This window comes from Odontesthes bonariensis, chromosome 5, assembly GCF_027942865.1.
Source record: "Odontesthes bonariensis isolate fOdoBon6 chromosome 5, fOdoBon6.hap1, whole genome shotgun sequence".
Classification (NCBI taxonomy): domain Eukaryota; kingdom Metazoa; phylum Chordata; class Actinopteri; order Atheriniformes; family Atherinopsidae; genus Odontesthes; species Odontesthes bonariensis.
Window position 1 is genome coordinate 14,320,934 of NC_134510.1, and position 27,827 is coordinate 14,348,760.

General features: G+C 43.4%; 3 protein-coding genes across 9 annotated transcripts in view; 2 read left to right on the plus strand and 1 right to left on the minus strand.

Moving 5' to 3' along the window:
* Positions 1 to 8,075, plus strand: part of LOC142379736 (myelin basic protein-like) — a 48,450-nt gene extending 40,375 nt beyond the window's left edge. For both annotated transcript variants that reach the window (XM_075464951.1, XM_075464950.1), the window contains exon 4: positions 7,772 to 8,075. In XM_075464951.1, the coding sequence (XP_075321066.1) occupies positions 7,772 to 8,070 (299 nt within the window). In that variant the 3' untranslated portion in view covers positions 8,071 to 8,075. The remainder of the gene's footprint in view (positions 1 to 7,771) is intronic.
* Positions 8,076 to 8,204: 129 nt separating this feature from the next.
* On the plus strand, positions 8,205 to 23,264 carry LOC142379737 (myelin basic protein-like). 5 transcript variants are annotated; one of them, XM_075464954.1, is made up of 7 exons: positions 8,205 to 8,324; positions 16,337 to 16,441; positions 16,647 to 16,673; positions 17,209 to 17,238; positions 18,577 to 18,648; positions 18,769 to 18,786; positions 21,733 to 23,264. In XM_075464954.1, the coding sequence occupies exons 1-6, from the start codon at positions 8,205 to 8,207 to the stop codon at positions 18,769 to 18,771; spliced, it is 357 nt and encodes a 118-aa protein (XP_075321069.1). In that variant the 3' UTR covers positions 18,772 to 18,786; positions 21,733 to 23,264. The 5 variants fall into 5 exon arrangements, with proteins under 5 accessions (XP_075321069.1, XP_075321068.1, XP_075321072.1 ...); XM_075464953.1 differs by lacking the exon at positions 18,769 to 18,786; XM_075464957.1 differs by lacking the exon at positions 17,209 to 17,238 and having other exon boundaries at positions 18,586 to 18,648.
* Positions 23,265 to 26,737: 3,473 nt separating this feature from the next.
* The window catches only part of znf236 (zinc finger protein 236), a 73,996-nt gene continuing 72,906 nt past the window's right edge, over positions 26,738 to 27,827 (minus strand). For both annotated transcript variants that reach the window (XM_075464959.1, XM_075464958.1), the window contains exon 32: positions 26,738 to 27,815. In XM_075464959.1, coding sequence (XP_075321074.1) covers positions 27,694 to 27,815 — 122 coding nt within the window. In that variant the 3' untranslated portion in view covers positions 26,738 to 27,693. The remainder of the gene's footprint in view (positions 27,816 to 27,827) is intronic.

Sequence of the window (27,827 nt, forward strand, 5' to 3'; positions counted from 1 at the left end):
GTAACACCGCGATGACAGCAGCGAATCTACAACAGAATGACTAAAAAAAAAAGAGAGAATGAAGGTGTTGCAACGACCCAGTCAAAGTTCAGACCTCAGTCGAATCGAAATCCATCCGTTCCAATGAGACACCGATAAAGATTAGTTTCTATTATCGCTTTTGTGTTAGCTTTGAACCACAGTGTGCATAGTTTTGGTAAAATGGCGGTTTGCTTCGAGACAAACTGACTGTATGTGATGGTGATGGAGATAGTTACGATTGGCTTCTAAATTTGTAGCAACGTTACAAAACACCAGAGAAATCTTTCCCTGTGAGCAGGACAGATGTAAAGTTGGGAACCTGCGTCATTTCCCAACAACGATCCAAGAAAAGCAACAATCAGAACAGTTTTTTTCTGGTGAAGGGGTACCTCTATTAAGTGCTTCTTCAGTGCTTTGTGGATGCACCTGTTTTTAGAGCTGTCCAGAATGACAAGAGAAAACAGCTGTCAGTGGCAGTGTAAACAGAGCCTGCTTCATTAGGGCCCACTTCAACCCACCCTCCCCTGGCAAATTAAGCAGTCCCACATCAGAACATTTATTGGCATGTGCTCTTCTGCAGCATAAACCTTTAATCTCTCCCATTTGTTGAAAACACTGGATAGCCTCTTTGTTACGTTTGACTGAGCAAAATGTTCACATGCAGGGAGGACTTCAGGAAATATGATTAACAAGTGTACTTACAGCAAAAATAACAAAGCTTATGGTCTCCACTGAAGGCTTTCACTAAACCCTCCAGCTGGCCTGCTTCTCAAGGTAATTAGTAACACGAATAAATGTGTTTTGGCCTCTTTGGCTCCGTCTGCTTCTTGGCCCAAGCTGAGCAATCATCATCTTGGGTCAAACAAAATGTCAGTGGACATTTAGTGTAAATCCAGCATTACATTGCTAGCAAACAGTTACAGTGAGGTGTAGGCAGAACATTTGGCAAATGGCTCTGTACAGATGTTTTTTTGTTCTCTCTATTTGTATTTGAATTAATATGAGAGAAAACATACAAGTCTCTGATATACTGCTGTCAGGGAAAGCTAGAGTGATGTAAACAATAAAGATAGAATACGGTCACCGTTTCGCAGGGGGTAATGAAGGTTCCCCCTCACAGCTGCTTGAATAAACTCAGCCACTCTGACATCGCAGGGTATGATGGAGCAAGCAGAGATAAAAGTATCTATTAAAATGCCTCATTGTTTGCTCTGGAATCTGAGGACTTACTTTCTTTTGATTTGACACGACAGAGAAAGATGTTGGAATGAATCTCTGGCTTAATCGCCACAGACTGAGCAGACCGGTCCCTCTTGAATCCCATCCTTCCCCACGTTTACAGTCGCAGCTCAAAGTGAAGGTCCAGGTCATGAACATGGCCTGGGGTCATAAGGGAGTGGCTCTGCTGTCACTCTTATCTCCTCCATTAAAATCTCTAACGTCCTGCATGCCAGTTGGGGTGACAGAGACAGAGGACGTCTTTTTTCCCGCCGAGCTTGTGGGTGCTTCAGAGCCAGCATGAATGCAGCGGCAGAGGGATTTTTGCCCCCGGGTGGGAGGGTTGGCCTCGGGCCACATAGCAATGGAAGTTTTTTTTTTTCTTTTTTTTTTTTCCAGAGGAATGCTTCCCGCGCCTCTGTCCCACCACAGTCCTTGTTGTTGTCTCAGATGATTGGCTGCACATCCTTTTCACCCCAAAGAAGAGGAGGAAAAAATGAGGAGATATGGGCCCACTCCCTGCATACCTCCTCCCTCCTAGATGCTGATACTTCTGCTCTCCATTTCTACCCTGAACAGGTCAAACACGCCATTCGTGCCGTCTTGACCCAACTATTGAACCGAGATCATGCAGAAGACAGAGGGGGTGATGGTATTTGATTTGGGCACAATAACTAAGATGCCAAGATGGCAGATTGTATCAACTGTTCCCTATAATTTCACCAGCATTTTCCGGAAGCCTTGGCACTTAATTTGTCTTACTGTCATCTTTGAGTTGTCGTGGTGAGTTATTCACTGAGGTAGCAGGCTGTTATCTGGTCATCAGCAAACTGCAATAGTTTCTGGGCTGTATTATAAGCATTTTGGGGGGGGATACAACTTTTAATTGAGGCAGCTATCTCTTGGTGCTGATAAAAGCAGGCGTCCGGAGAAATATACTTGAGAGCATGCCTTTCATGTCCTGACCTTCCTGACGTCTCTGGTGGTTTAAAGACCCCTCTGCTCAGCCTTTGAAGGAGTGGGATTCAGTTATTATCTTGGGCTTTCAACCATGAATAAATCCAGTATTTATGAAAGAGGCCAACAGAGTGAAGTGAGCAAGCTCACAGGAGATTTGCTTCTCTCAACTCTGCAAAAAGACTGCTGCAGAAATAGTCCCGATTGGCGCTTAAAGTGGTTTTCTTTTTTTTTTATGCATCACGACTATGCTCAGTGATAACCATGCAGATTAAAAGGGGGGAGTTTGCAGTGTCATGATTTACCTTAAGAAAACTTGAATGTGAACTGCTCGATATTCTTCTCATTTCCACATTCCCAAACATAAAGGGGAGCCCCTGTGATGCTCAAATATAAGCTGTGACATGAAATCACACGAAACTGGTCTCAGCTGTGAAGGTGAGCAGCACAGACAGTTGTGAGAAATGAATTAGGCCAGGTGTTCGAAAGGTTTCATTTGGCCTTGTTTAGGAGCTGACTGATTCTCATTTCACTCGTGTCATTATTAAACTAAAGGGTAGATCACAGGGTGTGGGTGAAACCAGCGGGCCTGTGATGAACTGCTAATAGATGTCAGCATACTGGGGAATGCTCGCCAGCACACGGCGAAGTAAGAGAGACGGTGTCTAAAATAGCAACTGCACTGTTACTACAGTTTTTTTAGGAATGCCACTTTTTCTCTCATCCTTCGCTTGTTCGGTTTGTTTTAAAGACGCACTGCACACCATGCTGAGATGGGTCAAGATACTATTTCATTCCTCTCAAACTGTGCTGTGTTTGGCATTTCTTGTAGATGCAGCTAAAGAAATTGGAACACATGAGTTCTCTTTGCATCAGGCTGCCGGTAACAAAGATACAATTTGAAACTGGTTTACGTGTGGACACAACACTGGCTCATCCCTCGAGTTAGATGCTTTCGCTTTGCTTTACAAACCAAAAAGCACATACCTCCGAAAGTGAGTGGAAAAATCAGCCAAAGAAGCCTTCAGAGGGTCGAGAGAAGTATTCCTCACGAGCTCTTTAAAAGATAACAAGAACGTCTGGCTTGTCGGAAGTCCAATATAAAGAAATTAGGTGTGGCTCAAGACTTTTGTACTGTAATGTATATCAACTTGTGTGTAATATTAGCACCAATGTAAAAACCATCATGATGAATACGTCTGTAGGCTTGTACTGTTTGCTTGAAGCCCTTCTTCCTGTATATCTTATAGTGAGAATACGTCCGACATTGCCCGACCTTTTGTCTATCGCATGTGTGAAAGCAACTGTAAACCCTCTGCCTATACCAACGGGATTCATTGCACACGGTCCAAAGTTTTTGTGCGAAAACAGCTTACACAGGCGACTTCAGAGGACGTGAGGTTATCTCGGCTTTTTTGGCCTATCTTAAAAGAAAGTCCTATGATAGCTGACGGGCTGCACAGGAGAACGACGTTTAACAGGAGCAGGGATTATTGGTGGCGTACTGTGTTCCTGAAAATGGACCTTTTTAGAAAAGAAAAAAAAGCAGCCGCGTGGGGCTGTTTTCAGGGGAAACGGCTCCTAGAAACTAGCCAGTGAGGACATTTTGCCTTCCCCGTTTCATTATCTGTTATGTTACAGTACATTAATTGCACATATGGGCAAAGTGGTCATGTGCCAGGATACGGCTTTAATCCTCCGTCTCTATCCACTCAGTCCACTTACACTGTGTCACATTTTCTGCATGGATAAGAAACTGTTTTTCATGGCAATTGAACCGTCTCACAAAATAAATATCTATAAATAAAAAATACCCACACAGCACAAGTAACAGTCTTTATCTTCACTGTGCAGGTACAGAAGCTGTCAAAAGGAGATCCAAAAAAAAGTCACTGGAAGATGACAAACGCATCGATTAAAAACTTAGTTGTTTGAGTCTTTAAAGGGATAGTTCGCCTCTTTTGACATGAAGCTGTATGACATATTAGCAACATCATATATGAACATTGACTTACCCCCCGCTTCGTCCTGTGAGCAGAGTTCCGGCCTCGTTTTAGCGTTGACGAAGGTAATCCGGCTAGTTGGCTGGGGTCCCGAAAATTAAGCGTCTTGCTTCTCAAAACAATATGCGTTCAAAAGAGTAATACATTTGCATCACAAAATCGTCCCTCCAGAAAAAGTCAGACCTCACAATTGCTAGGCGCTATTTTTGCCTCCCTTCATATCAATGCGTTCAGCCACCTAGCGATAGCCGCACCTGTTACGGTGTTTACTGCTCGGAAGCAGAGGACTGCTCGGTCTGCTCTTCGGTCTGCACAGCACGCAGTGATACGAAGGTAGAGAGAAATAGCACCAAACGATTGTGAGGTCTGACTTTTTCTGGAGGGACGATTTTGTGATGCAAATGTATCACTCTTTTTAACACATATTGTTTTGAGAAGCAAAACGCTTTATTTTCGGGACCCCAGCAAACTAACCGGACTACGCCAACGCCAAAACTCGGCTGGAACACGGCTCACAGGACGCAGCGGGGGGTAAGAAAATGTTCATAAATAATATTGCTAGTATGGGATTTCATACAGCTTCATGTCAAAAGAGGCGAACTATCCCTTTAAAATAACCACATACGTTTCACTTTGTAATCTGCCATCCACCATCATTAGTCAGGGTTTTTCATTGTTTTTTTTTTTTCCAGAGAAAAAGAGTTGGAAAACGTGTCATGATTGGCCTCAAATGTCAGCACATTAGTTCAGAAATGAACGAGTCACTGAGGGACCGGCACGGTGAGTGCTTTGGATGCCAACGCCCTGACTTGAATGCGCACAGGTAGTCGGCTGATTTCCATTTACCTATCATCAGCACCTAACCTTTCCTCTGGTCAGACTTGACCAGCGTATGGTCAATATTATGCAGGAGCATTATTGACCGGGGAGGTCTGTTTAAAGTTAATCCATGTCAGGATGTTTTTCTGTGTTTTATTGGTATTCCAGCAGTTGATGGCAGCTTGGCTGGGCTGAGAGAAGAGAGCAAGAGATGATGGATGGTGGAAATTTAAGAGGCCTAGTGGGCAGGCCACTAAAGGGTAGAAAAACAACAGCTCTCTTATTTATTCCTCTCCGTAGAGTGAAGTAGCAGCCACTGAGAGGACAGCTTGGTAATAAAACATATTTACTGCGGTTAACAAGAAGCAATGAGTTGCATTATCTTTCAGATTCTTTACTGTTAGCAGATGAATTAGATGGGATCATGATAATATTATGAGGCTGTGCCACTGTGGATGACAGTAAGGTGAAATAAACAGCGTTGCAGCGTGAACAGAGCGAACCCCAGCTGCCTTCTTGCAGCTCCTCCTGTCCCCGAACACTTTCCGGACCCGTGCGTCCCCAATAAGAAAGAAACCAAACATCGAAACTCCTTACAAACTTTGGCGCTGCGGTGCTTAAAGTTGCACCTTAAACAAATGAGCTGAATTGATTATGTTATTCGCCGGCAGTCCCTGTGGAAAAGTCACAGATTCAAACAACACATCGAGCAATCAGTTATTTTAATCAGCCTCACTGCTGGCTGCTGAAATCACAAGCCGGCTTTTCCTTCGGTGCCTGGCAGGCCATGCTGTCTGCTAACAAACTCCGGGGAGAAACTTTTGCATGGCTTGAACGGCATTTAAAATGTTTTCAGGCCCGTGAAGTTGAAAGAAAATCAGCCTTGTTAATGGTGCGCACAAACTCTTACGAAGACGAAGCATTATGGACGAACCACAGCACCCACCTGATGGCATTGATCAGAACTTTGGGAAATGAAGCGGTTTAAAACCGCTATTTTTGGTCAATGGAAAAGGCACTGGATGTGTACATTAGGCGCCATAGTTTTGGGAGTCTGTCCTTTTTCGGTACGGATCAGATTCGACGTTCACAATCATAACTACGAGTTTCTCTGACTCTATCTGACTTTCGTATGAGCGTGCCTGCCCACTGAACCGGTACGCCCACAAGATACCTTTTTTTTTGGGCATAAAACGCCATATTCGTGAGACCGCATTGGAGATTAGGTTGAGATGCCTGAGAAATTATGAAATGGAATCTGTGGGTGAGATTTAGCTTAAGAGGACACATCTGTCCAGCTGCCTGGGAAATGATCAAGAGCTGGACGGTGACCTTTTCTGCTTTATCATACGTGAAGTAACAAGAAAGCGATTCTTGGACCAACACTGATCTGCCTCAGAGTCAATGATCCAAACTTCCCAGTGATGTGAACACCACATTCATTAGTGACTGGAGCTAAAATCTAAAACGGATTGGACGGTGGCGTGCCTTGTATATATTCTGAATGTTATGTCTGGTAATAGCTCAGTCTAACTTCTGGAAAAGAAAAAAAAGGCTGCTTTGTATCGGCATCCCTCATTTTCTCCACCTGATAAACAAGCAACATAACAGAGAGAAAGTGTTGAATCTTCTCCAATAAAAAGTGTTTTGACAGAGGTATAGCTACTAGTCGAGGTCTTTGGAGGAGTGATACTGTACGGCAAACTCCTCGCAGCTTCTCTCTCCTACTCAATCATCTGAGTCACGTCTGCATCGACTTCATCATCTTCGTTTGCAGTCTCATTTGATAGATGACTTAAAATCCCACCACGGGGGGGATAAGAACTCATCAGATCTGTTGCTTTTGAAGCGATTCCATTTCAAATTGTTACAAATTGAATTGCAATGTCTTCCCAGCAAAGAACCAGAGCAGGCTCCGCTCGCACAGCGAGCAGCGTCGGAGCCCTCGGGTCTCAAATCAGATAAGTGTCACCGTGCATCGAGTCGAAAATCCATACTTATAGGAGTTATTTTAGTGACACTGGGCCCTTTGTTTTCTCTGTAATAACTATGCAGCTCTGACAACGGACCTCTGTGTGAGCCAGTGTTAGCATGCAGATTCTCTGGTGTAGTGCTACACCATTTCTGTCAGTACATTGGGTGTATTGTCTCAGTGGCAGGAATGCACTGGATGTCCTCTGCTGTGGGAGCTGGCCGCTTTAATGGATTGCTGTCAAACTGGACGTTTCAACAACAGGCGTATTTCCATTTCTGTGGCACTAATACAACTTTGCATTCATTTCCATGACATTCCAGGCAGATGGGATCTAATGCGTGACACTGGGTTGGCTCTGTCACACAAACATAAGCATGTCCAGTAAGACCCTGTGGCCATTATAATGTTACTTCACGTGCTCGCTTTTGTCAAAGGAGAAACAGTTTTGGCCTCAGTTGATTCTTTTTGTTGTTGTTGTATGAAATCAGTATGATTAGTGAGCAAGCACTCTAATGAGCTGTGCCCCGGTGAGATGAAGCTGGAATTAGGAAGTACACCTGCCACAGCGTTGCTTCTATTCAGAGGCAGCGTGCCCTCGTGTCTCCAAGCTCAGCAGGTGAGCTTCATTCCAGCTAAAAGGAGAAATATTAGCTCTGCTGGTCTCGACCTCAGCAGAAAAGGTCGGGTCCTGTCAAAAGAGCCCATTGTGTTGCTGTGTGTTTTTTTTTTTTTTCTGTGCCATGCGGGCCCATAGATGACCCTTGTTGTTTCTGCGCAGGCCTGGGTGAGGCAGATGCGAACCAGAACAATGGCTGCGTCTCGGAGAAGCCGGCGGTGACTGACTCCACGGGCGCTGAGGGCCCCCGCGAGCCCTGGACCCCCGCCAGCACAGCTGACCCTGACGCCGCCACACCACGCCCCCACCTGGTCCGCCTCTTCTCCCGAGATGCCCCGGGCCGAGAGGACAACACCTTCAAAGAGCGACCCTCCGAATCGGACGAGCTGCAGACCATCCAGGAACACAGCGGAGCGGCTTCAGAGTGCGGGTCGGAGACTCCCGAACAGGACCTAGAATAGGCTAGCTTTTTTTTTCTTTCCCTCTCCTCTCTTTTCTCTTTTTTCCTCCTTTGCTCTTTGCTCTCTCATTTAAGGAGAGACAAATAACCCGACTTTTGACAAATACAAATAAGCCACCAACTTCTACCACAAGCATGGCATCCGCAAGCAGCTCCGCACAGGCCGCCTTCGGGCTGGGCCGGAGAAAGAAGAGCCCCGGGCTCTTGGATCAGATTGGAAACTTCTTTGGAGGGGACAAGAAAAGGAAGGGCAAGGTGAGGAAGCGGGGAGAGTCGAGGTGGAAACAACTCGACCCTTCTCACATATCTCGGTGCATTCTGCGGATTCGCTCCCAGAACCACGTTTTACTCCAGATTCTGTCACCCGTACTGTAAGATTTTGTCGCAATGCATCTGTCAAGTAGAGCTGCGTTGGTTTTCACCTTTTGGTTTTTAAGGTCAGCCAAAGCCTGACACTGTCCTTCGACTCACATTAACTTTTCCGTTGTGTGGCGGGTGGGATGATAACTGGGTGGGGTTTGTTTTATTTTATTTTAATTTAATTTTTTTTTATTCCAAAGAGGCTGTGATTTTGAATCATTTAAAGATATACTTTCTCTCTTTAATTTTGAATGGTACTGACATGAGTAGCATTTCTTCAGTTAAATTTAATATATCAGTAGATGTGATGTTTTAATGTTTGACATGTTGCCGCCGTTATTGCTGTGTGTTTATTCGAGCATTTGTCTAACTGGAGAACAGCTGTGTTTCACTTGAGGTACCTCACTTAATGATGATGATGATGATGATGTTAAACGCTCAGAAATTCGTTTCCACGCCATTAAGATGTGATCCGGGCAGAATATTGTTGGACTTTTTTTTTTTGCAGCTTCTTTGTCTCTTTGATGCTGAAACATCTGTGAGAAGTCCCCCACAGGGAGGCACTTCCCTGCTTTCTGTTGTACACAAGTCTGCTTAGTCACTTCCAAACTCAATGATCACATCGTGCTATAAATGATCAAAGAAATATATATATATATATATATATATATATATATATAATTTAACTTTTAATAACGGTTATATTAGAGCTGGAGCTTATTTTCGGGGATGATGAAAGTCTTTGTTGTAAGAAAGGGCATTTCAGCCTGAGTTGATTTATGATTACTTTGTACTGTAGTGTTGTCAAGATGCCAGTCAATGTGGAAATGCCAACCTCGCTGAAAAAGGGACAGAAAAAACCTTCTATTTCTAATGTCTGCCTAGCGTTTACCCGTGCTTCGTTTCCATTTGTTCTCTTGCCATCAATCGGTCCACCAGTTGAGACAAACTGGGATCCACTTTCAGACATGATGGACTGCTTGGCACTGCCGTCCGGTTTTGGTTGTCTTGGCAACACTACTGCATCCAGCGAAGCCTGAAAGCAGAAAGCTTCTTGTGTTCCTGGGTGCGGAGCGCAAACCGGGGTGTGTTTCCATGCTGTTTGCAGAGAAATCACTGAGCAGCATGGAAAGAAATATGCATCCCCAGCCACGCCTTATACCAACTATGAGACCGATTCAGGATAAATAGGATTTCGGACTTTTGTGAGAAAGTTTCAGCTTTACCCTGCTCTGCTGATCAGACGCGGTTTTGCTTGAAATATTCAGGGAACAAGGGTCACCAGAACAAATTGTGACTTTGCTGCAGTATTTTTTTGTTTGACCTTCTCGTCTGTTTGTTTTTTTTTTTTGCCACGTATTGCATGATGTTGCGTATTGATACGTTTACTAAATAAAAACTTGTACGAATAGATATGGATCACCGATGTTTTGCCTTCAAACGACGAGTCTCAAGTTAAACGGCAGGTTCACCCCACCTCTGTTGCCTCTAGCAAAAAAAAAAAAAGAATAGAAAAACAAGCTGCACTAACTTTCTGCCGCAAAACTTATGCTTTCCATCAGGGCGGACATATTTTAACTTGATTTTTATGATCTTGCCTGCCAGACAGTGTGCGGGGAATTTCTACAGGCGCTCTAAACACACACTTTGACTTACTCAGAGGATGGTGTCAGTGTTTCTTTGCTGAATTTTGATTATGGATGAGTCGTCTGCACCCTTGGCAGGTGTGGACCCATGTGCGCGCAGATCTCTTGTGCTTTTTGATATCTCGTGTCTGAAGGATTTAGCATAAGTTCCCGTCTGAGCCCCAGTCGGGTGGAAAAAACATTCCGGACAGATGTTCCATAAGACGCCGGATGACGTCGTAAAAAAAAAAAAAAAGACAAACGCTGATCTCGGGACACAAAAGCAACTGTGGAAAATCTGCATTTGAATGCTAATTGGTTTGTGATGATATCAAATCACAGGAATAATGATTTTCTAATTGAGGGGAAAATTCAGTCTGCATAAGCGGCCGCTTTTCGAGCAGCAATTAAGACAGAAACAAAAGAATTTTTTTATTTTTTTTTTCCTATTCATTTGCATCCTAATAAGTTCAGCGGTGTACAGAGCTAGTCATAGAATGCAGCACAGGAGTGATTACTGTATATGAGTCAGGGCTCTTTGCTGAACAGCTCTCTGTCAAAATCCAAACTCTTGTGTTACTGTACTCTGACCCCAGTGTCTTGGATGTGAGAGAGGGAGGGAGGCAGGTGGGGGGGGCTGACACCTCCTCTCACATCAGGTTGCTCACCTCAGGTTGTCTTTGACCCAGTCTGACTCGATGTAAACCAGCAGCGGGTCAGTGCCGATCTGCTGTTTTGTAAACGCCTTGGACTTTGCAGTGTAACTGTTTGTATCTGTTGTGACCGGTGACCTGTTCCCGATCTGATCCTGTTCAAAGCTTTTATTTTAGATTTTTTTTTTTTTTTTTTTTTTTGCTTGATTAAAACTCTTTAACACCAGTCCCATTGCTCTTATTGATTTGTTTTGATGTGCACTTTGCTTTCCTGTGTCTTGTTTTGCGATAAAGCTTGAAAGTGACCCCCCGCTAACAACTGTTAACAGCCTCTTAAAGTCTTTCTTTCTTAGTTTGGACACCGGACCGCAACAAAAGAAAAAAACCTCTGTCTGCAGTCTCTGCTCCTGAGAATATACACCTAAAAAACGGTTTGATATATTCCTAACTTCAGTCATCACACAATCGTTCTGCAAACCAAAAGGAGTTATCAGAGAAGGCAGAATGGAAAGCAGACCTAGTGTTTATGTTCAGCCTGATAGAGCTGAGTAATGGATGACTGCCTCCGCTTGTTTGTGTGAGCCTGAAGAAGTTACTTTGCCAAAAGATGGCTGGATTCTGTAATCAGCACAGGTTGATTGCTCTTGTTGCCTGGAGTCACGTGAACAAAAATGAATTTACTTGGGCTCGGATTAGAGTCCAATATCCAGATCGGTCTCGGAAGTGTGTTAAAGACTTGAGTTTCAGACATTCAGAGAAGTAAAGAAAGCTCATTGGAATATTTATTAAAGAAGCAAAAAGCTGGTTTTAATTCATGCCCTGATTACAAAAAGCAAACGCGTACAGTCATGCACCGCGGCACAAGGAAATGATTGCCTCATAGCAACAAACCCTGCACAGGATTTTGCACGGCCGTTCGTTTGAATATGATTTAAAAGCACGCTGCAAATGCCTGATACTGCTGAATTAACAGCAGCCACACGAAGCAGGAGAACGGTGAAACCCGAGAATTCGCCTGTTCAAGAACGAGTGCATATATCCCACCAGCAAAGCAATTTCCTCATTTTGGGGGGTTTTTATGCACCAAGTAGTTAATGTTTAAAATGTAACATATCCTAAGAGATTGTATGAATCGTTTTGGGGAGAAAGATGTTCAACATACTGCAGTGCATTACTCTAAATGAGTTACAGTATACTTATATAGCACTATAATTACAATTTAATTTAGCCATTAATAAGTACCTGTGCTCCTAGTGAATGGTTACGGCTACCAGTGACCCTATCAGCCAAGATTTAACCCTGGGTTGTAGCCTTAAATGTTTACCAATATGATAGAGTTTATAATGCATTAGTTTTGGCTAACCATCAATACCCCATCCGAATTACTCAGTCCCCAAAGAAAAATAATTTCTCTCCATTTGTTCTTTCTGATAAATGCTTCATTAGGCTCCTTTTCAAATGTTATTTGCAATGCACAATATGCCCTTCCCTTCCCTTCCAAGGGGGAACGCAAGCTGCCGCTGCCAACTTTGTGCAGCTCTGCCGGCAGATTAACTGCTATGTTTGTCAGCCAGATCGATTGGCCCTACATTTCCCCTGCTGAAGAGTGCAGCCAAAGAAGAAGACATTTTTTTTTTTTAAAGTCCCCAGAGTTGAATACGATTACTTCCTCTTTCCCTCTACTTAAAAAAGGATTAAGCTGTGGTGGATGGTAAGCATCCTGCTCAGTGCTCAGGGTGAAGTACAGCAGCTCTAATAAATATCCATAATTCCTCCGCAGAACAACTACGAGAGCACAGATCGGCTGTAAATAACTGTGAGAAAATGAATGAAGGAATAGAGGCGGGGAACTGATGTCAGCTCATCTTCCGCACTGCAGAGCTGCAGCTCATTTCTGAGATGTTAAGCTTTCATCATTTCTTGATAAATGTTAAATACCAACATATTAAATGTTCAGAGTGAAGTGAGTGAATCTAGTTAGAAGTCTTAAGTTCTATTTTACGGTACTCACTGTAATAGAGATTCGTGGCCATAAAGTCTTCTGCTCTTGAGTTTAATAATTAAGTATCATCCATCAAGAAGGAGACTCCCGGTCAGGCAGTGACCTGTAACCTCAGCAGAGCTGGTTAATGATCATTAACCAGCACTTTTGGATAAATTGAGGGGCAGGAATACCACATGCTTTGAATCCTGATTTCTCATTTCCTCCTGAATAATCATCTGAAAGACACAATTTGTGACGGAGATAAAGATGAGAGATGAACGAAATTAACAGAAAAGCTGAAAGTAAGATATATATTTTGTGCTGATTTGTGTCAGGCAAATGTAAATTCAACGTCCACCCCCTTTAGCAAAGTTTCCTATTCACCAGCTTACAAGAAAAAAGTGATCATTTGGGTTTGGCATTTTTATTTATTTTTTATCTTTTGAGTCTAAACATCGAGGTTACAAAAATAAGGCAATTCTAAGAAGCCATTAGATGCTAATTAGCCAACCCTATTAATAGTGTTGTAGAGAGCAATAGTCCCGCTTAGTAATATGAAAACTAGAAGATAAACTCACTATTTGACATGTTTTAAGGACTCTATGCTAAGCTAGCCAAACCAACATTAGCTTAGCCAGCTAACTGGTTAGTTATAATGTCAGTAACAGTTTGTTTTCCAAAAGATATTAAAGAATGTTTCCAGAGTTTTGAAAATTGTTGATTTGAAGTAACTTCACCACTGAAATTATATCAGCAATTAGCCAACTCCAATCTTTTCTTTTTATTTGGCACTTAAACCAGTGACGTGACTGATGGGTAATCTTGCTTCTCCACAGATGAGTTAAATTGATTTCATTTTTGGGACTCAGAGCCCCTCCTTTCTCGCTCACACCTGCATCAGAACCCTGTCTCCTCAATCACAAACAATCATTTATTATTAGTTACTGTGGAAAATCCCTCAAAGTCCTGAAAGCTGTGCAAGTTCAGAAAATCAAAAACCTTCTACACACCAAAATATCTTGTTAGAAAGCCTTAGTGGGATCCATCCCCGGTCTGAACGGCTCCATCTTAATCAACATGCCAGAAGCCAAAAAAAAACTTCAGTCCTTTTGGCATCATCTTGCAGTCTCTGCTCTCAGATGGAAAATGGAGAAGAGAACAAAGAAGAAATAACTCCTTCAGATCAAAGGCAGCACTGGCAGAAATTGAGACTATATCGGGATAGATCCTTTGGAATTATTTGATCCGTTTCCTTTCTCATCTCTTTCTTTCTCCTCAGCTCTCCCTCCAAACAAAGTAGCGAACTCTGAAGTTCACTGTTTTTTCAAAAGCTTTTCATGTATGCATCCATTTACCATAATTTCCCACCTCAGTAAAGATGGCCATGCAAACGCATACACAGCAACACTTACAAAAGAGGACATCATTACGGGGTCTCTGCTGAACAGATGAGGGTCTGGAGTACCCGTGCTGACGTCAGTGGCAAAGAAATAGTTGCAACGGTTGTAATAAAAGGGTAGGAGCATTTTTTTTTTCTTCTGTATTTGTATGCTCTCTTTTGGTGGGTCCATTTTCAAAACACCCATAAAAGGTAGGCCGGGTGACACCGCAAGTATATCATGTTGTGTAATGGTGATGACACTGAAAGTGCCCCCCCTCCCCACCCCTTTGTTACCTATGAAGTTTTGTTTGATGTGAGGGTAATGGATGAGAATCATAACCCCCTCACACAAACACACACAGTCCCGTATCCATGCCTTCAGAGGACATTACAGTGATTTTCATGGAAGCTCAGCACTACACATAAAGCTAGCCTCACCCTAACAGCAGCACAATGTCTTAAGATCGAATTAATTGTTGCAGAGACTTTATTTTTGTCTAGTGAAGAAGCAAGAAGCTCCCCTTATAACACTGTTCCCATTACATAAGAAATACCCCGGCCCCCATACACACACACATTTTTCCTGTTCCATTACTCGGCTCGGAGAAAGGAGATGAATAAGGGGAAATATCTTAGAAGATGGGTTGCACAGCGGTGTTGTACTTAGCAGCTCTCAGCAAAAGGGTTCCTGTTTCAAATCCTGATTGGGGCCCTTCTGTGTGATGTTTGCATGTTCTCCCTGTGTACGTTCTTTCCAGGCTCATCCAAAAATACTTCCGTTAGGTCAGTTAGTGGCTCTAAATTGTCCCTGGGAAGGAGCTTGAGCGTGCATGGTTGTTTGTCTCTGTGTGGCCCTGTGACGGACTGGCAAACCGTCCTCCCACCCGGCGGCAGCTGGGGTAGGCTCCAGCCCCCCTGCGACCCTGAATTGGATTAAGCGGGTATAGAAAATGGATGGATGGGAGATTGAACGCACTCAGGAGGTAGAAATGAGTAGTTGCCTTTGTTCTGCGGTTGGCTGCAGGTTGCTGATGGTGTTTATGTAATAGAATCATTGTTCCGTTTCCCCTCTATGTCTCTGTGCTGTCAACAGATGATTTCTTTTTATTTCTTATTTAATAGGCCGGTTTTTGCTCGGGCTTTATAGCCTGTAAACGTTCATCCTAATATACCTTCCATAAAATTTGACTTTGAAGACCGGGCTTTGTGCTTGATGCTTCATTAGTTCTTTTTGTTAAGATGAACCCATTGACAAGAAAATACAGACAGCTTCAACTGCTCCTCTATGCAGTTTTGATTCATTTTGAATGAGTTGTGGTCAAAGGTTAATGAGGTGCACCTCGCACCATCCGCAAAATGAGTTTGCTGTTGATGTCGTTGAAAGAGTGAAAGTAGACTTTCTGTTCAAAGCGGCCGACGCCACTTCTGACCGCGGCCTCCGGCTTTCAGCGTTATCAGCCCATTAAATGGACCTCCCCACTTGTTATGACTCCCACAGATATGGCCAGGATGTGCCCCTCGGAATGTACACAAGTGAAACCAAGGAACAGTGTTCTTGGTGGCAGTGCATATCTCTGAAAACAAGAAGCCTAAAACAAATGTAAAGCAGAATGCCGAGCAATAAAGTCCCATAGGGGGAAAAACAACAAGCTGCTGCTGTCACCATCTGACGATAAGCCAAATGAATGTCAGAGGACACGGAGGAACTTCCGGGCCAAATCTGCAAGAGAGACCCAAGTTGAAGGCCACTCGGTAGCCTGCTAATATTCCAATCAGGTGCTGCGATATGACCTTCAAGAGGGCAGAAGCTCCCACATTAATGCGAGTGGCTGTGTAAAGGTGAACAGCAGAGGGGAAAACGGCCAGAATAACATGAAGCTGCTGCAGATTCTTGTTGTTTTAAAGCAGCCATTCTTTCTGACTGGTGGAAAAGCACTGTTCCATAATCAAAACACTTAATATGTCTTCTCGTTTTTTGTTTTTTTTAATTAGTTGCTGCATATTACAGCATTATTTGAAGAAAACACTTAATGACTGGACGAGCATTCGCTATCTGATTTAATGTTTAAGTCGGAATCTGTCCAATATTTCATGTGAGTAACCCCAGCATGCACAATGATTCTCCATCCCAACTTTTCTGCCAGTCCCAAAGCTCTTTTAAAACAGCGCCTGAGCTGCACGCCCCCCCTTAACAGGTGGAGGCCGCGCTGCGTTTATAGCACCTCCGACATGTAGGAATACTGCCACTCTCCTTGTCTTCCCAGGGCTCTTTCAGAAGTGCTCTCTCTCCAGGCGCTCAGAAAGCCTCTGCGACCTCCCCACGTAAGCGCGGAGCAGAGAACGCCGTGGTCCACTTCTTCCGCACCATCGTGAGTAACGCTCGCACTGGGCTACACCTCCCAAACACTCACAGGCCACCATCAGCTCAGATGTTTTTTACAGTGCCTCGGCATATTCACGGGTGCTTTCTGTCTGCTGTTCTTCCACGTTTGTCTCTTTTTGCTTTCTCATGACATCTTCTGACCTCGTTAACTCTGTCGAAAACCTCTTCTTCTCTTAATAACTCTTCTTCAGGTGTCCCCCGCCCCTCCCAAGTCTAGGGTGAGTGCACGCCGTTATTTGAAGTTACAAGATGTGTTGAACACATAAGAAAGCTTAAGAAAAAAAAAAGTGCCTTCCATTGTTATGGCAGATTGCATCGTATTAGACTGTGACCGAGACTGCCAGAGCTGAGCTTTTCATAGTTTATCGCAACGTTTGATGACATCATTTATCTTGACATTTGCACATTTCAAAATGGCAAAAAAAAAAACAACTCACTCATAAGCACCCGTAATGAATTATGTCTGGAAATATACATCGAAACAAATGTGCACAGGTATGTCTCTGCCTCTAAATTTGTGCTCTTTCCAATGTGAGCATCTGCTTTGCTCCTCCCTACACATCTGCCCCACGTCCCACCTGATCTCCTCCTCTGCTCCTGCCCACCCTGTGACCCCGTGACTCCTCCCCTCCCTCCGGACGGACTCTCCTACCTGCCTCCTCTCCTTCCCATCCTGCCTTTGCACTGAGTAAGACACACCTTTTTCTGTTTGTGCCCCCCACCCCTCTATCTCTTGTTTCTCTGCACATCCAGTGGAGGGGACTAGCAACCAAGATGGGCCTGGTAGGTTGTTTGAAAACGAGGAAAAAAGATAAAAGCTGGGGGGTATCACGCCTAATTAAACTTGACAGAGCGGGTGAGGTCACCCTTTCAGACTGCCTCCGCGCGTGACGCCCTTGGCTCTCCTTACATTTACTCTCCATCAACCCTTTTAAGGCTCCATGATTTATCCATACACCAGCGATAAAGCTCTACTCACTTCCAACTTTTGGTCCATTTCGAAATAAATCATGCCCATTTTGTGACTTTGCAGACTGACTTCTCCATATCATGCACGTGTGTCGTACATTCATGATAACACTGGCCTTACTCTCCTCTTCATTGTACTTCTTGTCAAAGGTCTTTTGTGGCTGGATGTCGCTGCCCTCCATTTCAGTGTTATCGGCACTTAAATTAACATCCTCGTATGCGCGCGTGAGGCAGAAGAAGGGTGACTCGCAGATAAAAGGAACTTCATTAGTTAATGGCATGGGGAGAAAAAAAAAAGGAGGGCATTCTAAGTATTCTTTGGCCTGACAGTAGATTCCCTCTTGGTTATATCTAATTTATGTTAACATTCCTTTATAATACGATGAATAGATTTAAAAAGAAATCAGCCCTTGCACGACCATGAAAGGACCAGTATCTATGTTCTAAAATCCCCAACTCAGTTAACTGAGTTGAAATGTGAAATGATTACCTTGTTCATGAATATCAGATAGCTCTATAAATAGCAAATGATGTAGGTCGTGAGGTTCCTTATCAATGAAAGAAACAAAAAAAAAACATTCAAGTTTTTATTTGCAAATACGTAAAACAAACAAAAAAAAAGTTGCCAAAAGGCGAATGCGACCCTACGCAGTCCATCGCAGACTGCTCTTCGTGGGGAGGGTTTCATGCTCACCTGATCTAACAGAAGAACCGCCGTCGGTGGTTAAAAACTCTCGGCCAAATATGCAAACGGGAAACCTTTCCTCTGCATATTCGCTGCATTGCGGCCTCTCCCGGTCATGCATAATTCAAACGCTCGGAAAACCTTGCAGGAGTGGGACACGATTATACTGTAAAATCAGGGTTACAATTGGATTCCACTGCGATCAGGGAGCGCAGTGGAATCCCTCTCCAGCCTCTCAGAACTTTGGGGTGATTGGAGAGCACGCAGCTCCATCACTCCTGAGCATATTCTGGAGCCGGGTGATAAACCCGTAGACCACATCATTTCCTCCAATGCAGCAACTCTGAGTTTTTCACCACCCTGGGGGGGGCTTAAAATTAATCAGAAAAGGTCAGCGACATCTCAATCCCTTTTAAGAACACCTCAAAGACTCTTAATGTACTTGAATTGTTCTGTCCCTCTGCCAGGGCCAGCAGAAGTCAAGCAAGAAGGCCAGCGCAGGGGATGGAAAAGGCTCCCTGACTAGGATCTTCAAAATGGTAAAAAGTTATTTTCCTATGGTTGCTTTGCACTGCTTCTCTTTCCTGGCAATGGAATCTCACCGAAAATGGACTTCTTCCCTAATAACATTCTTGCCCCTGTTTCTTTTCCTATCCCAGTGATCATATCGTGGCAGAGTGAGTAATCGATGTGTAACGGAGGGATACTCGCATTTAACTCACTGCGCATTTGTTCAACATTGTTACGCTTGGAAAGCATCACAGTCTCATTGCTACAGCGGCAGAATAACAGCAGGCTTTCAGACACTGTGCTTGCTGCAAGCTTTAAGGGAGCGCTGATATAATCTTGCTGAAAGATGGCTGAATCTGCTCTGACGAGGGCCCGGCGGGCATGTGTCTAACACGCCGGACCTGCTCTACCAAGAAGGGAGAAGCTGCTCACGCACACATGTTTTTCATGCTGCATTATTAGTAAAACAGACTCCTTCAGGTGCTTTGAAGGAGTCGGCAATCGCAAACTCTGGCATCTCCAGAGTTGGCTATCAAATAGCCCGTTAGCAGCTAAGAAGGTTGAAATTTAGTAAAGCCAATAAGACAAAAAGAGCCAATAAGACAATGATTGGACAAAACAAAAAAAAACTTTAAATGTAGAAATTTCTTGTTTCTGAAGGCAGTTTTTCCAAATAAAAGTCAATACATTTAAAATGCGTCATTATCCACTCAGAAATAGATTATAATGTGACAGGAAAACATCCGAGTTTTATGCCATAAAATAAGCTGCTAATAATACTGTGTTCTAGTTTGCATAATGTGTAGAAGTACCTGCAGGCAACGTCTTTAAGTTGAATTTGTCAACAATGGCAAGAGTGAATTTCTAGCTTTAAATTGTTCATTTGCGTGTGAGAATAACTTTCGTAAAATTGCATCTGACAACACCGTTTCTCTTGCTAAAACCTGTGAAGGAATTTGAGCGCAGATGAGCAATTGTGGCTCCTAGAGTGACTGAATGATCGGAAGTTTTTCAAACTCCCTCAAAGTTTCAGGCCATTCACTCTGGAACATTAGGACGGTTCTTCCACATGATCCAGCACCTGCGTCACGCCGCTGCGTCGTAACTGCTTGGCCTTCCACTTTACAGAGAAGCTCCATATAAGCTCCATATATTTGTTTTCATATGTCATGAAAAGGAGTGTCAGCCTTCATGCTCCGGTAGTTTCTTTCTCGATAACTCATTAACAACCAGGCACTCCGACTGTACTGTAGATTAGTTAGTTTAGCAATTAGTGGAGGTGGAGAGAAATTCAAATTTCCCAGGGGCTGCATCTTCTTTGTAGTGCTTAAATGGTTGTCACTAAGCTACAAGAGTAAACAATTCTGAAGGTGACGGACCGCTGGGATGCTTGTTTTGTATCTCTCTGATTTAGCTAATTAGCTTAGACTCAGTGGTATTGTCCCATCACTTCTGTTCCTTCCCCATACAAACGGCACGTAAATCCAAACAAAAAAAAAATAAATACAGCCATTTCCCGTTTCTATTCATTCATGCTATACGCACTGCTGCTGTATATTAATCTTTTCAAGGCAGATAATGAACTCCCTCTGCAATGAGTGGAAGAAAAGCTCAGTTTGCAGCTCTCATTCAGTGAGAAGTAACAAGCTTTTTCACAATATGGATTATCTTCTTGAGGAATCCATAAAGATTTGTCTCATTTGTATAATCTTTCTGCCTTTCGGAATCGTTCACGTTTCCTGCGGCTTGGTTTCTGTGAGAGAGCGTCAGGGGTGGCGGGGGCGGCATCTTCTCAGAGACTCTGTGATAAAAGCTGAACTTTTTAGTGGAGAAAAATATGTTAGACTGTGAGTTTTTTTGTGAAGCAGTAGACGAGATCCAAATTAGTGGTGTATTCTGTTGGGGGAAAAAAATACAAAGGGGTCCCGATTTCGGCATGAAAAGGTAATAACGATGAGATTCATAGTTCAAATGTATTTTCACACAATCTCTTGCTTTCTTTGAGATTCACTTCATCATTTGGAATCTCAAAATGGCGGCACGGTGGTGGCCTACATGTGCCCCGGTCAAAACAAAGGAGTGCCGGAGAGTCGAAGCCCTCTTTCTCTTCCTTTTGACAGAGTCAAACAATACAGCTAATTTCCATAATGAATTCAGTAGGATTTGGCAGCTTTTGTTGAGGAATATAATTACTTTTGTTTTGATAATAGCTTGTGTCTGCAGACATCTGGCACGAATATGGATTTGATTTGTTCCCGAAATTATGCAAATGGTTTGCCTTTAAGAGACCTTTCTTTCCAGTCCAAAGAACAATTGCCCCCTGGGATCAAATATTGAATCAATACTGTTAAACTGGTAATGCTTTCTGCATGTACTTAAGTAATATTGGTTATTTGCATCGATTTCTCATCATTTTCAGCAGCTCCGAGTGCGATTTGATTTTCAATATGGACAACAATTAAACCAAAAGTACTTTTATTTATTTTTTTAGGTATATGAGCCATAGGAAGCACAGGCCAGTTGTACACACTTCCCCTGCTTAATCCACGCCTGAGGAGGGGTCTCTCTGAAAGCCAGTCTCATAGACGAATAATTATCCGGAATTCTAATTAAGATTCCAAAGTTAACTGAATTCAAACCTGAGCAGTGAAGTATATCGCAAGTAGGACATTATTTGGAAGTCTTCTCTTGACATGCAAGTAAAAAAAAAAGTGATACGGATATTTTTGGCCTACTTTCTCTGAATTTTTTACAAAATTTGGACTCATAAGTTTGTTACGTTGTAATTCGGTTTAGTATCTTACACAGTATCACATATTTTCACGTCATTTTTTGGGATAATTCTGCTGTTACAAATGGTTTTCTAGGCCTATTAATCCCCACACGCCCTGGAAATTGCACACATCTATACTAACATGCTTATTTCTCACTTTGAATGACTGCTCTGACCGCTCACTGTTGGGCCCTGGTCTCGTTATTCGGAGGGAGAACAGATGGCCGGTGAAAAATCGAAACCTGCTTAATTCGGTGGCGTGTGAGTGCAGGTCTTTGGCTCTGAAACATAGCCATCTCACTGTCATATTTTGATAAGGTGTGTCTTGTCTCTTTTACAGGGAAGCAGGAGTGCTTCTCCAGCCAAACGCTGAAGTCCCCCTCTACAACCCCTTCCAACAGCAAGACGGCAGATATTGAAGAGCACAGGGGGGACGATAAAAAAAAAAAAAAAAGTGGATGAAAAGGAGGAAATCTTGTCAACCCGTCACACTTACCTTCCCAGTTGCCTTTGTTAACACCCTAATGTTAGCTAAATCCCACCCCTCCTATATTACTGCCTCCCCACACTCCCTCGGCTGATAGTTAGCGACACAATCTGCCCCCCACCCGCCCTCTCCCGCGAGCATCGTGCTTAGTCTGTGCAGCCATCATTGCCAGTGTGAACTGATTGCTGAAGTTGATCCTGAAGCCGCTCACATGTGCAGCCTGAATGACCTCCTCCCCCACCCGCCATGGCTCTCCCTATATATACAGCTTGAGTTTTCTGTAGTGTCTTTGGTAGTTTCCTAACCCACATGGGCTAAACTGAAGCCGACCTGGGGCAGCTGAAGGTTAAAGGCCGGTGCAGGTACAAACTGACCTGACCGTTATTGCCGTTTTCTGATTGGGTGAGAAGACCAGGTCGCTTCTGTTTTAGATAAAGAGCGGTTTTCCGTCTCGTCACACTGTCTGCGTCACTCCCTCGAGACTTTTTTTTTTTTGTCTGTGCCCCCACCCCTCCAAACATACACGCCTGTGTTTGAAACATTTGTTTTGTGAAAAGATTTAACATGTTTTGCTTTCTTGTGAGAGCCATTTTGGTCACAGTGTTTTTATTCGCCTCTTGTGTCGTAGCTGTAGTGATGCGTCTTGTCATGAATGTGATGTTGATACATGTTGGTCATCTTAGGACCTAAGGTTATGCTAAAAAAAAAAATAAAAAAGCAATTTCTTTTCCAGTCCATTAGATAATGACACGACTTATTCATCCTTCCCTGTATAACTAAAGTAGTTCATAGTGCAGTTTTCCATTAAAAAAAAACACGTGAATCTGAAGCCGATTCAGAGCTGTACTCAGAGCTTTAGTGTAGTCTGCTGTAGGTTTTCCATTGTCACCTTTGTTTCTATCGCATGCGCTGCACAACAAAAACCCAAAACTGTCAATTCAGTTCACCGCTCAACAAGTGCCTTTCCTCCTCACCACCAAAAACAACGTGCTGTTTTCTTCCGGTAAACGACAAAGACAAAAAAAAACCAAACACACTATTTCAAAAAAGGTGCTCTTTAACTAATGGTAGCGACACACTATTACGTGGTTCTTTAGAATGTGCAAGTTTTGTGTCAACAAAGAAAAAGCTCGGCGCCGTCGGTCGTGCCGTTTTCATCTGTCTTCCAAAAAAGCCGGCATGTGTGATGCGTTGTGTTCATCCCTCCTACTGTTTGCGTGTGCTTGAGCCTCGTGAGTACTGTGTAGTGTTTACTGCTGAACGGATCCCCGGGAATGAATGTAGACAACCTCCTCATCATTGTTCGTGTAATAAAACATGACCAGCCACTTAACTGAGAATGAAAAGAAAGTAATAAAAAATAAAAAATCCAAACTACAAACCAACCCTGCTCCCTGCGTTTTGAATGTGTGCTGTTTATGTGTGGCTCACCATGACCAGCAGCAAATGATGCATCATCAGAACGAAGAAGGAACACAAAGACATGCACAGTGTGGGGAAGCGATACATTTGGGTCAGGTCACAGCACCACAGCACACAAAGGTATGACCACTTTTCTTGCATGGAGTGCATGACTCATTTTGGTAATCATTATTCATGCCGAGCTTTCCCCAGCTGGAGCAGATGAAGCGCTCCCTATTCTGGCCAAAGAACAATCACAGAGTGCCTGCATTTCCATGTCCCACGGTACAAAGGCAGTGTAAAATATGAATGCGCTTCCCCCCAAAAGGACGCGAGAGAAATCATTTCTGCATCATCATTCCATTTAGATAAGTGGGTGCAAATTCTACTTTGAGCGTTGCCAAAAAGCACACATGAAACGACGAGAAACATAGACGTGCACATCCACAGAGTATATTTTTGCACCTGTCACACACACAAGGTGATTATGTCCAGTTTTTCCATCTCATCAGGCTTATAAGCATGGAATCCTATTGAGTTAGAGGCGGTATAGTCTGTGTTTCATATTTAAGAAGGAGGGAGGGGACGGTGGGAGCAGAGGCTGTACAAATGTAAATAAAAAACAAAAACACTGTTACAAGTTGAAGTGTTGATTTAACTTAGTCAGGTAAGAGGTTTAAAAAAAAAAAAAGGCAAGCACTGAACAGCCGTTTTAGGTTTTAATGGAAAAAGGTAATCCTTTGAAGAACAACTCCACCAGCTCTGTGAATGTTAACCGAAACTCACATTATATTATGATCTGAGGAGACCTTTGTGATTTTCAAATATGATAAAGAACTCTGTGCTGAAACAATCTACATTGAGAAAAAGTTTGCCGAGAGTCATTCTTACTGTAGACGACTTCAAACAGTTGGTATGTAAGTAATAACTTGCTGCTCAGTGGGCACCTGGCTCATTTTCATACACATCATCAGATGAACTTCTGGCTCTTCTGGTCACACAGACATTACTTTAGAGTCTCCAAGTCCGCTCAAACAGTGTTTTAGTCCTTTAGTATAGGAAACACTGGCAGACCATGCCGATTACTGAGTTAACATTCAACATAATATTGTGTGATTTTCCTCAATGAATTAGCAACAAATGAAACATGTTTTTATTTTTTTCTATAAAATAAATGAGAAGATTTTTCAGAAATGCCCAGGCGTGCATGTTGTGCTCGTGTTTGCTAGCTTTCAGTGCTAGCTATGCTCTGAGTGTCAATAGCCAGGTTTCCATTCACGAGTGAAGCAAATGTGAAAGCGAACTTTTTCGAAAAGCTGGAGAAAAGACAGTAAGACACAGCTCCACTAAATGGTTTTGGGTGAATTTACTAGGCTGTGCATTGTGTGGTGGTAAGTGCTATGTTGCTAGCGGATGTAATTCAGTAGAAGACAAAGTAGAAAGACAAAGTAGAAAAGTAAGTGCACACTTATGTGATGGACTTTATCCAAAAGAGGAAAATGGAAAGAACTCCTGTGAAATAACTTACAATAATATGTATAAAATGGGGGGGGGGGGGGGGGGGTTATATGTAGGTCAACATCATTTCAAGTTTTCCCTGTCAAACACGAGTTATATTCTTTCCACTTATAAGACGCATCAAAAAGGTAAGACGCTAGTCGTCCATTGTTCAGTCAACGCAAGCCGTATCCAACGCATTCAGTTCATTTTCAATGAAATCCGGCCGATCGTTGTCGCCGTGCTTGCAAAGCATGCTGGGATTCCGGCACGGCGAGCGGGGGACCTGCGGCACGTCAAAAAGTTGGGCTCGCTCGAAGTTTATGCAAATTTGCCACGGCAGACGGAGTGCGTTACCCAATGACAGTAGATCATGTAGGCGTGTCATGATAGGTTTGTCGTGACGAAAGCATCGCGGAGAAAAATCAAAAATAATAAAGAAGGAGGAGTGTTTGATTACGGCGGTTAGCGGGTTCCCCGTTTTATTCGATCTATCCCTGCCATCATACAGGGATACAAACATAAAAGACGAGGCGTGGAGGAAGGCGGCGGAGATTGTGGGTGTCCCTGGTGGGTTGACATCTGTGTGAACTGTACAAAATTACATGAACACCTTGCAAACATCATGGCCAGTAATGTATGCTAACGTAAATGGCTAGGTCATTCCCCTGGTTGTCTTCGTGGTGATGAGCTAGATATGTTATATTATGTATAGTAAAATAATGAATGAAATAAATGAAGGGCATCACTCAGTTTTTTTTCCCTTTGTTTATTCACCCCTGAACGTTTCGGGTATTCCTCATGTCATTGCTATTGCTGGCAAAATGAACAGCAGCAGTGGCCAGAATGGCTGTGCTAAAACGATTGTAGGCGAATAAACACACCGAAAACATCAGGCAATTGCGTGAGCATCTCCACTTTTGCAGTAAAGTAATGACCATCAAGGACCGTGGCTCAGTGGTTAGAGTTGGTTGTCCAATAACCGGAAGGTTGGCTGTTCGATTCCCACTCTCGCCACTCAAAAAAAAAGACTGGTGGAACTGATAGCTGGAGGGGTGTCAGTCCACCTCCTTGTCACGGGCTGAGGTGCCCGTACCCCCCATGCTCTCCGGGCGCTTCATGGCTGCCCACCGCTCCAGGTTGGCATCTCTCTCAATACTTGTGATAGGCATTCATTTCAACAAAAGAACCAAATCATACCCATGGCCAAATTAGGTGATCTCCTGTGTTGCAGCAGCACAATAGCACCTCTCCTCGCTCGCAGATCCACATCCATGGTGCAATATAAAATAATGTTCCATTGCTGACGATTTATACACATTAATTTCCCTCCAAGGGAGAAACTTCGGTTGGTTAAAATCACAAGTTATTTACTTTCCCCCGGAGCCATTCTACCGTATGCTCTATCTACAACTTCGTATACACGCCCACTGTAGTAGCAACACGGTAGGCATCCAATCCGGCGAGTTAAGTTGACGTGACGGAACAATGGATCTCTACCGTAAAGGCCTCGGTTTGCTTCTCCGTCGCTATCCGTCAATCCGATGCGCGAGGCAATTCAGTCAGCAACTCCAGATCAGTAGGCGTCGCTACATTAGACGACCCAATCTCGCGAGGTCTATCGTGAAAGTCGTTGATTGATCGTTTACCTTCGGCTCCGTTCCGCTCCTCACAGTGAACGATGGCGACCGAGAGAGAAAGAGTGTTGCTGGAGTTGGAGCTTATTGATTTTGAAATGCAAATAATTTTGACCAAATGTTGACCGGCCACACAGTAAACTGTTGTTCTAAGAGGAAGGAGCTAAACCGGAAAAGTGATTCCGGAAATGATGTTGTTAGCCGACCAATCACAACCCTTGCGGTCTTCGCGACTCTCCGTTGCCTCGACGGATAGATAGGAATTTTTTTTTGCTTATTATTGGAACCCCACCCCGAAAAAACAAACACACACAGACAGCAGATTTAATTAATAGAAAAATTTACTTTAACCTTAATTTATCACAAATAGAAAATACCACGGCAAAGGAAGGAAAAAAACCAACAAAAAAAACCCAGCTCATCATCTCGGCTTTGCTTTACAACAAATACAACATTCTGCTAAAATTACATATACCCAAACAATCTGTATCCTGGTGGTTCTTCAGAAAATATACGCAATCTAACCACAATATTTACAAAATGAACTACAGTAAAGAACAGGTTGTTGGTGTAAATCCAAACGATACGACAACAGGAAACATAATGCTGACATCTTTAGTGTAGAACTTAAACGGCGCTGAATCCACCATCAGCGTCCTCACAGGTCAGTGCGGAGCTTCACTACGTGTTTGGCGCAACATTCCTACTTAAACAATTATCAACAGAAAATTAAAATTCAACTCCAGATTAAATATGTACAGTAAAAAAACTAAACAACAAATAATAATAATAAAAAAAAAACAATAATTCTCCATCTCATGTACTGTTACACAGTTGCTTCTGAAGCCAGTTACCAACTCTGGTTCTCCGGGTGGCTTCTTTAAGTTCAGCCAACTGCAATTCCCTCTCCGTCCAACAGGGTCAGCAGCAGAGCGACCTGCTTCTCTCTCGAGTTGGGACTCGTCTGGAATGCCTGGGTTTACTGGGCCAAACCTCTCCGGAGGTAATCATATTGATGACTATCACTGGGCAGCAAAACAGATTGAAGTCATTAAGCTGATCCAGAGAACCAGACTCCCCCGACTTCACTGCTAATTTGGATAAACAGAAGAGGACTCCTGCTCGAGTTAAAGTCCCCGACACGTGCTGGAACAAATGATAAAGTCTGAAGTCTCTTTTTCTGACAATGTGCTCCGACAAAGCTTTTGATTCTCAGCTGTAAAATGTAGTCATCGCTCGGGATCCCCCGTCAGCGCTCTCTCACTCTTCGGAGCTGTGGTCACGGGAAGACGTTTTGCCAGTCTCCGCTCGACTCGGGAACCACTTCGAGGTCAAGCTCGGGGGTCACCTCCACCTGGGCCACTGGCTCTTCTTGGCCCAAGGGCACGTCCTGTATTTGACCTGGAGGGTGAA